This window comes from Perna viridis, chromosome 10 (genome assembly GCF_037379345.1).
Source record: "Perna viridis isolate PV_CMFRI_1.1 ecotype Kerala chromosome 10, ASM3737934v1, whole genome shotgun sequence".
NCBI lineage: Eukaryota > Metazoa > Mollusca > Bivalvia > Mytilida > Mytilidae > Perna > Perna viridis.
Genome location: NC_142454.1, coordinates 18,098,284 through 18,116,890, shown reverse-complemented (window position 1 = coordinate 18,116,890; position 18,607 = coordinate 18,098,284). Strand labels below are relative to the sequence as shown.

General features: G+C 31.8%; 1 protein-coding gene across 5 annotated transcripts; it reads right to left on the bottom strand.

The window, feature by feature from the left end:
- Positions 1-1,737: 1,737 nt before the first annotated feature.
- Positions 1,738-18,467, bottom strand: LOC148604804 (serine/threonine-protein kinase PLK4-like). 5 transcript variants are annotated; one of them, XM_088549147.1, is made up of 16 exons: positions 18,256-18,467; positions 10,513-10,704; positions 8,998-9,225; positions 8,659-8,747; positions 8,205-8,437; positions 7,912-7,970; positions 7,483-7,739; positions 6,656-7,259; positions 6,212-6,456; positions 5,896-6,011; positions 5,572-5,649; positions 4,589-4,722; positions 4,168-4,392; positions 3,689-3,931; positions 3,152-3,258; positions 1,738-2,782 (listed from the first exon to the last, which is right to left on the bottom strand). In XM_088549147.1, exons 1-16 carry the CDS (start codon positions 18,289-18,291, stop codon positions 2,665-2,667), a joined length of 2,964 nt encoding a protein of 987 aa, XP_088405273.1. In that variant the 5' UTR covers positions 18,292-18,467; the 3' UTR covers positions 1,738-2,664. The 5 variants fall into 5 exon arrangements, with proteins under 5 accessions (XP_088405273.1, XP_088405274.1, XP_088405271.1 ...); XM_088549148.1 differs by lacking the exon at positions 18,256-18,467 and adding an exon at positions 12,882-13,108; XM_088549145.1 differs by lacking the exon at positions 18,256-18,467 and adding an exon at positions 10,831-11,373.
- Positions 18,468-18,607: the final 140 nt, after the last annotated feature.

The following is an 18,607-nucleotide window of genomic DNA, read 5'->3' as shown; positions in this document are numbered from 1 at the left end:
GATTGGTTAAACATGCATGAAATACCTGTCATTGGATGTTGAACAAATATCAATTAATCAATCAAGCAAGTATCTAGTAATAAACCAGTCTGATATTTGTAATTGTAAGGTTTTTTTTTCGGCTAACATACTAGCGTCCATGTCTGCTACTGTAATTCTTAATTTGTTAATAAAGTTAGATGTAATTTCTATTCAATGGCTATACTACTGAATAGATTGAAACAAAGTTTTGATTACAAACATCCTCTGGGTGTGTGTTGATAATGCTGATCATGCTTAAAACGAGACTTAACACAGGGCTTAAACAACCAATTTCAACATATACCTAAAAAAATACTATGTATCAAATTAAAGAACCTTTCGTCCCCTTCTTTAAATTTCCATGACAAGGCTTTCAAATGTCTGCTTACAGTAAGAGATGGAAAACAGTCCATGTTTATAAGGAATTCAGCAAACTACAAAATAGTTACATGTACATGTACATGTAGTTCCCAATGGAAACAAATTTTCTCATTCATGTGTATGCTGGAGTCATCACAAATTCAAGAAACAATGAACTGAGGTTAAGTTGTTATAAAAGTTCATGAGAGCTTATGTTATTGCTAATATGAAACACGACTATAAATAAAAATTACTGTTTTTTTCCTAGACCACAACTACTAATAGTTTTAAGTTTTTCGTGGGTGAAAAGAGCTTACTGTTTAGTGTAAGACATACTCAGAGCTTGTGGCTTAACAATGTCCTCTTGCTGTTTTTTTTTTTCGTAAATGACTGCTTTGGTGGTTGTCTCATGAGAATTCCCCTCACAACTTATCTTTTTGAAGAATGGATCCTTCTGGTCACCAGAGGAGTGAATTTGAATATATCCCCACTAACAAAAGGCATAGGTTACATAGGAATCACTGTCTGTTTTAAGTGCAACTTCTCTATTCAAGGTTTTTTTTTATGAAATTGTATGTAATGGTAGAGAAACATTTGTAAAATTTACATGAAATGCAAAGGGAGATAATCCAACTTTAGGGTTTGATAGTGAACTTCAAAGTGGAAGTGAGGAGAAAACTCATTGAGGTAATTTCAAAATCAAATTATCAAGTGTGAAAATGACTAACTGTATTGATATTTGATTTAGTTCTGAGATGACTTTTGGAACTGCAAGTGCAACATAAGGTGTATAGGGATAGTTTCTAAGGTCTTTGAATGCAAATTAGCATTAAAAAGTCTTCTTGATGAGTTACTGTTACTACAAGACTTGCCAGACTCTTACATGGATCTGCACTTCATTGCTAATTTTCAACTTAAATCTTGTCAACAGCAAAAGAGACTTGGGCTATACATGTATGATAAGATCCACCACATATTAACAACAGGAGTTAGTTGGTTTTTTTTATTTTTAGATTCAATTTGGGTCATGCACAAAATGTTCCATAATTAAATCTTTTTTTCAGAGTTCACTGCATTTTTGCTTGATCCCTTTGTGTGTTATGGCAGTTCAAGTATGGTAGTATTGATTTTGGATTGAATATTTTGTATACATGTAAATCTTTTTGCTTTTTCTGAAACTGAATTGCAGTTCATAGTCTTCTTTTTAAGATATATATGTATATATATATTTCTCTTGAAAGATTCGATTCCAGTTCTTGACATCACAATCATATTAAAAAGCAATATTTTGCCTCTTGCAGATTTGTAGGGCATGTTAACACTTTCTTCATATATCTTCCCTCAGAAACAATAAAACTGTTAAATATTTTGACACTTTATTTCATTATAGACTAGTTCTTTGATATATAAATGCATTTAAAGAGAAAACTTAGTTCTCAAATGAATATCCCAGCTTAACAATTAAGACTAACCAACAGCACCTGTTCAAGTACAAATTGAGACTTTTTCAACTTTCAAGCAAGCTATTAGCAATTATGCACTTTATTTCTCATGAGTTTAGCTAAAAACTAGATAACATTAAGAACCTTTAAAAAAGTATTTGTTTTCATGCAACTTAAAGTGTATGGTCTTGAAGCCTTCTATGTGTATTGACTTTGAACAAAAGTTGCTGGTTGTCAGAAGAAGGAAACAAGCAAATTCAACATCAATAAAAATTCCGTTAAAAATATAAATTTTAAAAATTTGGCAAAATTAAAATGTTCTGAATAGTACAATGCACCTTTTTTTAGTTCAGCATTCATATCTTCATGGAACTTCAATAAAATAAAATGAAACTATTTAATCTTGCAGTAAAACACCTATTTTAAATAAATAAACATTTAAATATGAACAAAACATAAAATAATTGAATAAATTAAGATAAAACTATTTTACAGTATAAAAGCAAGAGTACAACAAGAGCTTATGGGATATTCACATCAAACTAGCACTAATAACCACATTACAAGGCAGTAACAAAAACATCTATACACAACAATGTACACTACATCAACTACACAAAAAATGTACACTTAAATGCAGTGGGTTTATACACAAGTCTATGTTAGAGGTATACGAGCAAAAGTCTAGAGAGACACAGAACGAACAGCTGCCTGTTGAGTCATCACAGGAACCTTTCTGTATTTTACTGTACATATCACAGCTCTGGTAAAACCCTTTGGCAGAGCCTAGGGTAAGGACGGAATATGGCACACTACGGAATCATTTCTTCTGGGTATCGTTTTATCGTGGTGTCATCACAGAGGATGTTGGTGAGTCTTGCAGTAGGTGTTCCAATACTGTGGGAACTTTGGTAAGTCTTGATTTCACCACATCTGGTAAAACATCAGTTTTTTGGAACCTGAAAAGCAATAATGGAGAATTATTATTCATTTCATTCTAACTACACTGGTAGAATACAATAAGATAACAGCAATATTTGTGCTTGCAATTTAAAATTTTGTGAACGGCAGATTGATATTTGTGTTGTGACTTTTTGCGGGAGAAAGGACAAGAGTGAAATTACCGAATTTATTTCACTGTGTGAATTATTGAGAAAAAATACACTGGGAATGTGTGGTAAATCACTGCTATCTATATAATAATAAGCTATTCAGACTTTCACTAAATAATTTTCAATATGCATTAATCCATAAATTCTTCTGATCTACCATCTAGGCATAGAGAAAGAAATATATTGTTTTAAACCTGTATGGATGTTTAAGCTTACCTGTAAAGTTTGCCCTGTGTATCAATATACTTGACATTTGTAGTAGACGACTTGACACCAAGCTGTGTACCATCGTTAAATTTTACCCAGATTTCTCCATTTGAGTGCTGAAAAATTAGAAGATTAACTTAGAAACATATTTCTAAAAATCATTAACAAATATCTTTCATAAGGTCTTGATTTCTATTTGTTCAAAAAAGTTTACATTCTGTTTCCATGCATTTTTTACAGGATTTTCAATTTATCTTTATGTACTTTCAAGCACTTATGAATTTCAATTTCTTTGCTTAATTGTACTTTAATCTTGTATCATAAAACATTTTTGAGACAGTCTTAACTATGTTTCGAAGGTCTTGAGGGGCAAAAATAGTGTAAAAATTATGTTATGCGAAAGTTTCATATATAACAATACTACTAAAAAAAAGATTGATAAAGAAATTCTAAAAAAAAAATAGGCATGTAATTTTTGTCATTTCTTGTAAATCTTCCAATTTCCATCTCATTTTCATTTAAATAAAGAAAAGTTTTTGTAACTACCTGTGATGCCCATCCTATTTCAGGAACGAAAACTTGTTTAAGAACATCCCTGGTGACTTTGCGTAGCTGACTTGAACCATTCAAACTTGACGTGGGGCTGCCACCACCATTGCTGACTGCTGATTTCTCGTTAATGGATTGTGACTTGAGAGTAACATCCCTTGATGTATCAGAAACAGCACCATCTACTCGGCTAGTACAATCGGTGATTGCACTTACCACCGTCCCATCAAATGAGGACATCTACAAAAGAAAAAAAAATAGACATTAAAGTAAAAGTACTTCATCTACAGAGACTCATTAGATTGAACTTTTAAAGATGTCATTATTCTCTAGACATGCAAAAATAACATAATAATTATATCTTAAATATAATACAAATTTGAAAATTGGACGGCCTTGATATCATGAAACAAGAAAAAAGATGTTTATGCTGATATTATTTCCATTAAAGATACCAGTAAAAAGCAGAAACTTACTGTTGCATTTCTATTATTTGAGTCAGAAGATGGGATACTGTTGATATCCACGGCAACAGAACTACTTCCTGTACCACCTGTGGATTGTGACCGGGATGATGAATCATTCAGGCTAGGACTGGTAGGTCGTCTACCAATAATAACTGGAAAGAGTTGCTCTCGTAGATTACAATGACTTTGTACTGAGCTAATTACCCGGTCAATTTCTTCACATTGTTGCCGACACTGAAAATACAAAAGAATTATTTTAATAGTTTCAAAGAAACAATAAAAAACAATACACACTTACGAAAAAAAGAAAAAAACAAAAAACAAAAAACTAATATCCTTTACATAATACTTGAAATTATTCCAATCACTACATATAATAGGAATCATACCTAAGCATATTTCATAAGTCTCATGACATTTGGTTATTTACCTGTTTGACATATTCTAACTGTTGTTTGGTATCCTCAGCCAGTCTTTGAGCTGTCTCCTCTGACTCTAGCACCAAAGAGGTTCCAGTCTTCTCAATAATTCTCATACCACTGGAACTTATGGAAAACTTAGCACCTGATGAAAAGATTAAAGAAATGTGAATTCAGTGTTATTCAATATGCTTCATAATCATAATGCACTGTATAAAATTTGATCTGAAAAGATTTAATACAAAAATCTTAATGATTTCAATCTTTAAATGATTATTACTTTAAATTATCAGTGTAAAAATAACTGCTTTTTTATCAAGCGAATATTCATAGCATTATTAGTTCACAAATATGCAGATTAATTTTGCTACAACAAATTAAATAACTCATTTTTGTTCTAAGTTAGTCTTGTTTTAAAGAAATTGTAAATCTGGTTATTGGTGTGAGAATTATGGGCATCAATTAAATTATAATATAATACATACTATTTATAAATGAAAATTGCTCTGAAATGGTCTTTTTCTATCCTTTTTTTATCATAAATTTTAACCTTTAGTTATGATCACATCAGTGTATAGATTACTACTCAAGTTCATGAAGTGAAGATCAATAGCTTTATTAGATTATTGAAATTTTGTGTTAAAGGTTATTAAATTTTTTTTTTCCAAATTAGTTTGGTTTTTAAGTGAATAAAATTCTGGTTAAAGGTTGAAGTGTGAGAATTAAAGCTGCACCAATTATATTATGCTGTATTACAGTATTCTACATACTTATTACAATACAAGTATATGCAGCTGTTAAACTACAATACAACATATGTATAAAGCACACTGTGTAACAAAGCAAAGAAAGATAGTAAAAGGTGCAAGAAAAAAGGGGGGAAGAAAAAAAAAGTCAGTGTCACAAAGATAAAATAAGAAAAGCACACAGGTGTAATAGGTGGATACACATCTATAAAACCGATTAGCGAGAATCTACAATGTGTAGAACTTACTCCATGTAGGAATGAAAGGGTATGGTCTTGACTCCAAAATTTCACTTAAACTATCATCATCCTCCAAAGGGTGCGAACCTTTACAAAACATTAAGTCTGTTATTTGTTTTTTTCAGGGTAAAATGACTGTTATATGTTCACAATCTATGATACATGTTGGATCAAAACATGACGTGCTGCTTTTAAGTATGAATTATTGATCAAAACATGACAAACTATATGATTCAAACTTCAAACTAGAGTTTAGTATTTTTTTTAATTATATATATATATATATATATATTTGGAAAGAAAGGATCACGCATCAAACATTATAATACTTACCATCATAGAAGACAGCCTCAAAGTCTGGAGAAGGACAATTCTCCATCAGCATGCACTTAGCCTTCTGTGTGTACATAGTTATTTTTGGTGTCTTGGAACGTACAAGTTTAACAAACCTACAAAAACAAAAATTAGCAATTTATTCAACACACAAATTATTTGTCTATTTTTCTATCTGCAAATAGCAAATATATATTGTACTTTCCATTGTAACAAAGAACTAATCAGGTAAAAAATGATTGTCATAAAAGGTTTTATGAAATATTACATGGATATCATGAGGAATTGAATAATAAGGATAATTTAGGAAAATTACCTTGCTGCATACTGGTATTTCTTCCAATATTTTTCAGGCAACAAGTCGAAAACAAAAGATTTGATTGGTTCAGAAGGCAGTAGAACTGGTTCTTCTCCTACTGGTTCCCCCTTTCCTCTGTTCGGTTGATATACATTAATTTTCTGACCATCTATAGAAATAACCATGACTTCTACCACTTTCTCAACGCTCTGCTTCCTCTTAACAAACTCCATGCAAACTTCACCAGACTCCAAGATGTTGACCTGTTAAAGCAAAATATATATATGATAAAACTTCAGAAATTCCTCGTTTGAGAATATGAAATTTTGTATTAAACATTCATTTCTGGCTTTTAAAACTTTTGGTTTAAAATATATCTGTCATGTGGTTAGTACCATTATCATTATTAAATTTGTTTAAAATTACCAAAAAAAATACATATATTTAATTTCTGATACTTACAATGGCATTTCTAGTCCTCTGTCTAATTGGCCTGAGACGGATGGAATTGAGTGGTAACACAAGATCCCTGATGGTCTTGACAGGGGCTGAGGTGGCAGCTTCCTCTGACTTTTGTCTTGTGATATCAACTTTAGCACCTTGATTTTTGTCCATGGCAATTTCTTCCCCCTGGTCGAGGAAGTCTTCAAGTGATCTGCTGCGTCCATACTTCTTCATCTGACTTTGCTGCCTTTCAGTAGACTTAGAAATTTGCTGAGAGTCATTTTCAAAGTTGAGTATTTTTTTAGTGTTGTGTAGACTGAAATCATCATGTGAAGAAACATCGGATGCCACTGATGGTTTGCTAATGTCAGTATTACTAGGTTTATCATTACTGTGGAGAGACATACTACAGGACCATCCAGAAGAGTTGCTGGGAGTCTGGGCACGGTCTTGATACTTTGATGGATCAAAACCAGCTCTGTTATTCTGTTGCTCTAGGTAATTTTCCATCTGTTTTGCTTTAAACAGTCTTTCTTGAGCTTTGTCTTGGTTAGCACCCTTTAAAAACACACCAGAGTCACCCTGCTTCTGGTTAGTGGCAAGTCTAGCTGCTTCTCTCTCACTGAAATCAAAAAGAAAATTTGTTTATTACTTTCAGAGTTGAATCATTAGTAAAGTTTAATTATTCAATAAAAAACTGTCAATTTTTTAGTGATTACTTTTACTAATAATTCAGAATTTAAATTCAAATTTTAGTTTGAAAATAAAATTGTAAGCAAATGCTTGTATGATCAAAAATATATATATATTTTTTTACTTTAAATAAAATATGACTAAAATCTTACCTATCCCTCAACCTAACTGGAGGGGAAGGAGGATGCCTCATGTGAGGGTTGCTGGGTCCAGAGAACAAGTTTAAGTCCTCAGAGTTCTTTGATGAGTACTTGTCTTTCTTCATCATATCTTCATCTCCTTCTGAAATCTGAGATTCTACTGGAAAAGCAGGAAATGGTCGTGGACGCCCAGAAACACGAGACGATGAAGATGTTGTGATGGTTGCCATGGTACCTCTGCCACTGTCTATGGAGGTCTCACCAAAATTCTGAAGTTCATAGAGAGTATCACTATAGTCATGCCTTTCACTCAATAACTAGAGTTTTTACATTGTATTTCGATATCGGAATCAGTATCTTTTCCAAAAATTTAATTTTTTTTTACTTGTAAATAAAACATATCCACTTCCCTAAGACCTGATGAAATACACTACAGCTTACCTGTGAGCCTTTAAACTCTCTAGACGCATCTTTTGTCATAAATGGATGATTGAACACTTCTGAAATGAGATAAAGGAAAATATTTAGTGAAAAAAGACCAACACCCATTTTTCTCTTTAGAATGCTTACATATTAGAATATGACATTAATCTAGGGATATTAAATCTCCAGCCTTGTATTTGTTCTATATTACACTTCTACAACGTTTTTTGAAAACATAAATGTGAATTCTTAATTCTTCAATTACATTACAAGAAGTACACACAGACATATCACTGTCATTAAATACTTACCAGATAATGGAATTCTGTCCTTGGGGTTTTTCTTCAGTAAGCCTTGCAGAAGATCTTTAACCTCAGGTGAGAGATGTTCAGGTAGGTCAAATGCAGCTGTAATAACCCTGTTCAAAGTACTCCTCACAGCATCCGTATCAAATGGTGGTTTACCTACCAGGAATGTGTAGAGCATACAACCTAAAGACCATACATCTGCCTCTAACCCATGGGCTGACCTCATGGCAATCTCACTGAAATTGACATTCTTTCAATGTTAAATATGTACATGTATGAATTCACTCAATTACTTAAAAAAAAAAAGAAATGAAAAAGTGCATGTTGAGCTGTTCAAATAAGTTTATTATAAAAGCTGTTTCAAATGTTTCCTTCATACTATTTTTATATTAAACTGCTAACACAAGATATTTCAGGAAAGAAAATTTCAGATCACAAATACATGCATATTCCTTACGGTGAAATATAATTAGGAGTTCCACACATGGTAAAATGTTTCTCATCATTGTAGTTCAGTTGTGTTGCCAAACCAAAGTCAGCAATTTTCTGCAAAAGAGATGAAACATAAAATCATTAAGAAAATTTCAGCAGTAGTGATTACTGGGCTCCTCCCAAACTTACTTCCTGTTATTATTTTTTGTTCAAAACGTATAATTTATAAAAAAAAAAAAAAAAAAAGGGTATCTTATCAGAAGACCAAAAGAAAAGAGATCAACTAAAAATGAAAATTCTTTTCAGCTTACATGTAAAAATAGTATTTGTTTTATATCATTGAAAACAATGAGTAAACACTTACAACATCCATTGTTTTTGTGAGTAGTAAATTGGCGAGTGTCAGGTCTCTGTGTAGAATACCATGTGAGTGGAGATACAGCATCCCGGAGACAATCTGTACCATGAAGTGACGAGCTTCAGTTTCTGACAAGACTTTGCAGTTTGCTTTTAAATATCTGTTGAGTTCACCATTGTGGCAAATCTCTAGCACCAAGTACACATAGTTATTGTCCTCGAAATAGTTGTATAACTAAAAGTATAAGATTGAAAGTTATGCCACTGGAAAAATAGAGGCAATATTAAGCAAAAATCAAAAGTTTGAAGATTCTCGAAGTTTGTAAAATATTGGATGGAAATTACATGACAAAGCAGATATGGCACTTTGACTTTGGTCTAATATCTGATATTGGTTCTAATCAATGTGATCCAGACATTGCCTTCAAGTGAAATGGTTCAAGTCCAAAAATTAACACTATTAATCCAGACATAGCGTATTCTTTAATGCATTATACAAGTCTACAAAGGGATTAAATAGATTAATAATATGAGAAAAAGAAAGGGAAATCTCAACCTTCAGCCTGCTCTCATATCAAACCTATTCATAAGGTTATTAAAGGATAAGTTTGTTTGGATCAGTGAATGAACACCTTACAAGAATTAACATTACTTAAATCAAGTCTAAAATTTTCCCAACTGCAATCTTCAATGAACTTTGCACCTTGCAAGTGACCACTTAGAAAGAGTTTTATGCATATAAATTTGCATGTTTGGCAAGTGGAATTACATGCATATTGAAATTCTATAAATACATGTCATTGAACGATTAGCCAAAGTATGGGTGTAAAATATTTGGCAGCAACTTGTATGTGTAGGTTAAGAAGCCTAAGACATTTCATAGTTTGCATTCACATCTTTATATACTTTAAGGGATTGTATACCTTTCTTTAGATGCCAAAATGTTTGACTTTTAAAACCTACCATTCCTATAACAAAGGCCAAGATAATCTATGTTGATAGAAAAACTTTTCAATTCTTTATATTTCAATAAAGAACAAAGTGATTTCATTAGTAAGATGGGTATTGGGAACTGTTATCCTTAATTGCTAGATATCAAGCTGGTTATCAATCAAATGATTAAAAACACAAGCTAATACATTAAGAGATTAATGTGAGTACTTATTACCTAATTAAAATACCCTCTTTTCTCAAGCAATTCTAACCAATTTGTTGTAAATATCTATTCAACACCTTGATTAATGAGCTTTCATACCAAACACCAGGTGATAATGTGTATGTGCATCTCAAATCAATAAATGTCTTTTCTTTCTTGTTATTCATTTCATCAGCATAATTAACAGTCATGAAAATGACATTCATTTCCTTCAGCATCATGCATAGTGACAAAAGGTACATGACTAGTACTATAAAAAACATCAAAGTAACTGACACTAAGTTGCTTGTGTTCAGTATAATTATTATAAGCACTATGTAAGCTAGTCAAAGATACTATGCTAGATAAGCATCATTTCATCATTACCTCCAGTATAGAAGGATGTTTGAGTCTGGAATGTATTTCTACTTCTTTCTTCACTCTGGCTGCCATGCCAGCAGCTTTCATCAGTTTCTTGTCAATCATCTTGATTGCAACTTCTTCACCAGTCTTGTTAGATCTGGCTCTGTATACACAAGCAAATCCCCCCTTCCCCAGCAAGTTAAGTACTTGGTAATCCTGAAAAGAGAAATATAAATGATGCTAATATTCAATCATATACAAATTGATGCTGTATCATTCAATAACTTAAAATCATATAACTATCATGTGACCAATATGCAAATGTAGATCTATACAAATTACCTCAATATCTCCTTCCTCACAGACACTGAAGTCACAAGGCAATTTAAGGTCATCCTCATTTATAACATCCCTTTCTGGTGTATCAGATAATTCATTCATGATGTTAATTTCAAGTATAGAGAAATCACTAGGTTTGCACAATTCTACAGATTTAATCACATCAATGGGCCTCAAAAGAGCTTCCATTTGTTCAAATAATAATTTTGCATTGGAGACATCACAGTCACTTATATAGAAGGATTGTTCTCCTTCCAAGAACATTTTGGAAATAAATATCCATCTGAATCCAACACTTGGATATATATACATAATTCCTCATCAAATTCATGTTTTTTCTTGATCAAAGCACTTATTTATTTTCTTTAATTTTCCTTCATTAATTGAGAACACAGTTTAACTGATTGTAACCCAATCAAGTGATCAGATTAATTAATCCTATAATATCCCCATGCTTGATTGCCCCATGTTGTCATGTGTTGTGTCCGGACATAGCTAGCTTAGCATGACACCTAGGTTAGAATATGGAAATTATAGATCATGTTTAGACTTGGATATTTTATTCACCTGTGTTGAGTAGATTTACCTTAACAGAAATACAGTTAAACATTCTTTGCATTTAATTTCATAAGCTTATCATTTATTTACCTACAGTACCTTTAAATTTTAAAGGATAGATTAAAATATGTGAGAATTCATTATTGTCTTTTTCGAATTTTAATTCAGAAATAGATTTTTCCCAATAAGTATTGATCTTGAACCTTTATCAACATAAATACTTGGATCAATCATTGCATAACTTAAGTTAATGAGATCAAATATTTAACTCACAGTTCATATGAAATGGACAGTTATGCTTTTGTTGTTCAGTTCATTACAAAATTATAAAGTCATTTGTGTAGGTATCAAGAGGGGAAACACCCTATTTGATTTTTTTTTAAATTCTTTACTACAACAAAAATTATCAGGTAACCATCTATAGATGTGAAACAAGGCCAACAGTGTTTAATATTTGATGCTTATTTCAAGACCCTTCCGAAACTTTTATCTTCACAAATGCCATGTAAATCAAATAATACATGTACATATATCTAGAAAATCCTGCCAATCAAATATTTATCCTTCTTTCTATGGAGACAAATTTTACAAATGATGGGTTTCATCTATTTGAACATAGTATTCTTTTCTTTAATTGTTTTAAAGGGTGGAATAAATCCAGTGAATAGACAGAAGAATAAGCAACAAGATCAGCCATTGTGTAAAATCCAGAAAAAAAGAACTTGACATGGCTTGTCAAGTTTGCCTGTTTCATCTCTTTATGAAAACACCTCATTTCATACTCTTTACTGTTAGTTAAGTTCTAAGATTCTCCTATTTAGTCAGAACCCTTATTCATACATCTCATGTAAAAGTTGAAAATTATTCAGAATATCAAGGGTAAGCAGTAGGGGGAGGGTAAAATGTTTTCCAACCAGGGATAAAAATTAGCAGTCACTCAGTAGACCATGGCTACTAGAATATGAGGTAAAATTTAGTTGAACATATAGACAAAATTTTAATCAAAAATATGGTATGGTCTGGGCTACCAGCTTGTATTTCCTAATTTTTACCCCCACCAACTGATGGCAGCCTAAGTAAACATATATGTACATGTTACTCTAAAATGCAAGAAATCAGTAAAAGAAAATAGCAGTAAATATCCGGACCGAGTCTATGTAAAATCAAGTAGGTCTTTGATGAAATTGGCTCAATTTCCTTTGAAATCTACAGTGCAGTCAACATAAAATTATGATGGGTCTATGTTGACCAAAAATTAAGCTTCTAACACTGTGAAATCACTTACAAGCATGTTGTAAATAACATTCATACTAAAATTATGATAACTTATTAAAAAATAACAACAAACAAACAAACAAAAACCAAACAGAGAGAAAATACAAATACAAGTCATAAATTGAACTTTCTAAGATACAAAAAAAAAAAAAAGAGATACCAACATACTTTTATATTTCAGCAATATTGAATACTTTCACATGAAAAAAATAGTTACTAACCCCAATTTCTTCCATCAAAGTACTATAGCAATGTGTCCATTTATTGTGAGAATAAAACTGAAGATGACCAAACACATGGTCTAGCTATGTCATTTTTTAATCCTCTAAAATCCTTCGATAATGAGCCACAGATTTTAGCCATTTCTATAAAGTGACGCTAACTTTTAACAAATGGAAGTTTAAAGTTTTTATATAGTCCGAAAATTACTTGAGTAAATCTATATGATCAAACGAGTGACTTTAAAAACTGTGTCAACAAAGCCACGCCAAATTAGTATTTACAGTGCATACTTAACCAATAACTAAACACTATACAATACACATGGTGTAAGAGATTACATGTTATTTCATATGTTTTTCTTTTCTTTCATAAAGTTTTTCAAAAAATTTATAACTTTCTGGACCATTAAGCCTTATAAATAGTTTCACATCATTTCAAATTTCCAAATTCAATAAATACATGTTCAGACATTTAAACTAAGCAAACTGTCAAACAGTGCTAACATTTCAGTTGAACAGCTCAATTCATGCTCAGCTACACCAAACTAGACAATTACTAAGCAATCTGTTTAAGTAAAGAAGGGGCTGTAAATCCTGATAACTATTACACACAAAAATCAATTTGATTTGTTTTGTAGTATTCCAAAGCAACATGTTCAAGTTTGTTGGATTTGAATCATGGTTTGATGGCAAAATGTTCAATTGGCCCTGACTCAAAAACATATTGGATTTTGCTGATTTGATGAAAATTGAACTTAACCCATATTTTAGGTCACTGAACAAATGTGCAAAGTTTCAACAAAAACAAAAAATCATTTATCTGTTCTGAAGTTACATGTATCAGCTGGAAACCTTCTGGGGACAGACAACTTTTCAGAGGGTATCACATAATACCTTGCTACTTAGTGTAGCAGGGAATAAAAGCCAAAAGTGTGACAGTCAAGCAGACATACATGAAAATCACCTACATGTATAAATGTACTGGTAGTTATTACCCTTAATTGCTGAGCAAATGTGTAATAAAGTCGACAACATAATTTGATGTGCTTGTGTATCAAATGTATAATTATATCATTATTGAACTGTGCAATATTCATAAAATTAAATTTCAGATATGACTGGGTTTTGGGGGAACAAATCACACAGATCAACACGTTAATCCCAACTTTCATGGCTTTCATTCAAATGGTACTTACCTGCATCTATTGAAAACAGAAAGACAAAAGTTTTTATGTTTATGCTCATATTGTAATATTTCCAAAGTCACTAGAGACAGGAAAAACTTGTTGGTTTAAAAACTGCTTATCAGACTTATTTCAATGACCTATCAAAACTAGTGCCAACTCAGTATACTATGATGTTACCATACAATGTTATCAACTCCAGTCCTATCGGTTACATATGTATTTACTTTGAATTCTAACATGTTCATGCAGTGTATGCAAAGGTTTTCCAAGTTCACAAGTAAGAACTGATGTTGCAAAACTAAACTTACACGATTATAGCTACATGTATGACATGATAGAACTGATACTAACATAAGGATCCCAAATTTTATATGAACTGAATACTTAGTGAAAGGAAGGCATATTTAAAAAAAAAAAAACAATTGCTTAAGAAATAAAGGTAGTACAATTTGCATACATTTAATAAATAAATTAATATATACAAATGTAAATATACTGAGTCACTTACAAATGTAGTATTGAAACATTGCAAGTCCAGCCTTCAAAAACTGAACATAAATATTAACTATATTAAAATATTGTACAACACAGATCAAAGGGTACACAATTAGGTGTCCTGCAGCTGAAGAGATTGGTGACTTCATTATTGTAAAATTAAGTTTATGTTTTTTAATTTGATTAATTAGTTAAGTACATGTTTACCCCATATTTTTAGTGAGAACCCCAAAACCTTGTTATACAATTAATCATTTCAATAGTCCCAGCAGGGTATTTGAACTGTTCACTAAATATTCATTAACTCCTTAATTAAATACAAGATAATAGGTACAAATGTACATTTTACATTATGTTTTTAATAGATCATTTCTTTTCTCTAGTATTTACTGTATGAAATATTAATTACTTACATATGTAATGTACATGTAAGTTACACAGGTTAATAATGTGTATCGATTAAAGAATAAAACCTGTACAATTTTTTAAGATGGAGGTTTCAAATAACCATCAAAACTAAATATTTTCCAGCTCAAGAAAAAAAAAAGCTCGACCAATCGATGTCAGGACCTGCATTGCACTGCAGCTGCAATTTATAGTTGCAGGAAAAATGACAAAAAAGTGCTACGAATGGATATGTGGAACACAATTCCTGTAAAATAAGATAATAAAATTTTCCTGCAGACATCTGATTTTCATAATTTAAAAAACGTGGTTATAATTTGATTGATGTTAATTTTTTTGGATAGATATCTACTATGGGGTTATACTTACTACCCTAACAGGTCTCACACTCAGTTAGCGATCTACTTCCAGCTTAACATTAGAACAATACGTTATAGGTGCTTTTGTGGAGGTCTGCATTTGTCATATCACCACAGAAGACTGCTACAGAATGTATTTTATAGCATAATTTCAACTTTTTAAATTTGTACTTATTTCTGACATTGTAAGTTCATGTATTTACAAAATTATGAATAAAAGTGATTTTTTAAAAATCTCCTCCAGTGGCTGGCCACTAAAAATTTACTAGTCAGATGGGAGTTTAATTAGCCCGGGTTTTAGACTTGAGGCTAACGTTGAGGACTGCTGGTGGGGAGAATTACTTGCCAGTGAGAACTACAGAGATGTCCAAAAAATTATTGGTCCCAACGACGAAGTTGTTTCAAATACATTTGTACAATGTACATGTAAAATAGATATGCATTGGTCCTTGTCTTCATTCCATACAGCATGAAAATTGACAAGTATTTTTTTTTTTAGAATTTCTTAGTCATAAGATTCCTAGTTAGAAAAGGGTTAACACCTATGATGGGTACATGAGATCAAGATCTGCCTTTACCTGTAGATGTTTTGAAAACATTCCATGAAGTACTCACCCTCCAATGATGTAGACATGGGCATATCAGAAAGAAGAGTAAAAGGAAAAGCTGATCAAAAGGCATAAATTTCACTTAACTGTTATGCTTATTGAACATTTCTAAACATTCAATCCAGGTACAATAACACTGATACAACAAATGAGTGAGCAAGAGAAAAATAGTGGTTAGGAAGTTCTCCTGAAACAAAAAAAACTAATACAGTGCAAAGGAAAATGTTCATGGATTGTGTATTTGTACAAATTTTCTGATGAAAGCAAAATTGTTATTAGAGAGGATACATTTGGCATAAACATAATTAAAGACTGAGACCAGATCTTGTTTGAAGCATGATCAGCCCAACCCAAATACAAGATTAATGATTTCGATGTATGCTGGAATGTGGTTAGCACAATATTAATACCTGCACAGGGAAATCTCAATGCAGAAATAAGTATTGATATTCTTGAAGACAATATCAAGTCAGTAATTGCTCACACTTTACAGCCGGTGGATTGCATATCCAGGACTCATATGCCCCAGTTCAATGCGCTTGGGTCACTCAAATAAATAGCTACAACTGGCATAGCCTAGTCTCCAGATATTCAACATATTTTAAAATGTTAGATTATAAATTGAACAGAAGTATGAAAGATGTGAAATACATGCATGAGTCAATCTTAAAGTTATTTAAAATGGTCTGACTGTCAAGACATGTCAGGAAAAAACTGAATAAGCTTGGTAAAGATTTTGTGTCCTCTGGACTATACATTATCTTAGGTATGATACATGTAAATACTTCTCTGTCATAATGGTTTCGTATTTTTATTGAATAAACAGACCTGATATATTTACCTGTTTCAAAGGCTTCTTGCAGATAAAAAATTCAGATGACATTGTTTAATTTACATATAAAACCACGATTTAATGAATGTGACTTTTAAAATAACTGTCAACGTTTGAATAATGTTGAAAATAAGAGAACACAGAAACTTGGTGAAAGTCACTATTTAGGATTACAATTTATTTATGGTTGACACTGATACTGTTACTACACCATATGTACATTACTGTCAACACAAATTTTGATTTCTCCTCTCTCCACAGTGGAGTAATTATGAGTGAAGTCACAGTGTCTCCTCTCTTCGCAGTGGAGTCACCATTTCAAAAAATGTACACAGTTTACTACTCCTGTCTTTATACCAAGGTATATTATCGACAGAAAAAAATTGAAAAGTAAAGAAATTTTATCCTACTTTTTACTTAGGTGGAGTCACAGTGGAGGACATGCATGACTCCACAGCGAAGAGTGGAGAAATTTTGATTGATGGTAGTGTACTAGCAGAACAAACATAGATGTATAATTTAGTAATCTAGGATTTTTTGGTCCTTTTGACTTACCACGGTTAAGTGGCCTCCATAAAATGACTTACCCAGACTTTAAATGAACTTACCCACATTGAAAGCAACATTTCAAAGAAAATATGTCATGATTTGGTAACAAGTGCAATCATTTCTAAGAAGCAAAGAATGTGATATATTTTCACTGTCTGATTCTTAAACAATTTAAATGAATACACTTAGATAACAAGGCAATAACAATTTTCATTCTTCACTAGTGGGGGCTCTACCTCTTTTCAGGATGTGAACCCTAAACTATGGAGATCCATATTTATTTTGAATTTCCCACCATTCAAACATTTGTTTTCGCATAACGATAGTGTTTGACTTCAATAGAAGAAAAGAGATCTAATTACAAGCGCCAATAGATTCCTGATGAATAAAAATGCAAAACAAAACAATCACATTTTCTATTTAAACTGATAAAACTTAAATTCTAGTGAAATAAATTCAGAAATAATTGCAACAGGTCAGGAAAGTAAGGACTCTTTTCAACATACCCAGACTTTTAAAACTGACTTCCCAATGGGTAACCAAAGGCTCCAAAGGACTTTCCTGACCTGAAAACTCACTCACCACGGGTTACGGGTAATAGGAATCTTAGAACACCGATAACTGATACACTTTAAACTTACTTTAACAGTCAGCGCTACTATCATATCAAAATTTTCTCTCTGATTCACTGCAGATTTAAATCCTGAGGCTGATGTCACAGCAGATGCAACAAAAAGCACCTCAAATTTCATCATAACAAAATAAAAAAATTCTAAGATCTTCTTTACACAGGAATCTAACGATAAAATGACAAGAATATTGTGCAGATAGTTAAAATAAAGTGCATTGATTTCTTGACCAAGCACGCAAGGATCATCATATATAAGGATTCAAAGACATGTTTACTAATGAGGAGAACTATTCCTACCGGCTACTTACATCTATTGTTTCTCCAACGCCGTATTGGCCGGCCATTGTCTATTTTAATCTGTATTAAAGGTCTTCCAAATAACTTTTTGTGGATGAATCCAAATCTTCATTGTTTACAGATAATCTAGTGATAGTGTATTGGAGATACAAGCTTTGACACATCGTGTATTCATTTTCAAAATCCTTTTTTGACGCGCCTCAACTTGAATGGAGTAGGGTCGCGCTTAATATTTTTTGAAATTATTATTTTGAAAATTAATTGAAAAAAATATTTTGGGACAGTCATAAATTCAGAAATCATATTTAGACTTTATGGTAACTTAATTTTTAAGAAAGACGAATAATTTTTTTATTGAGAAAA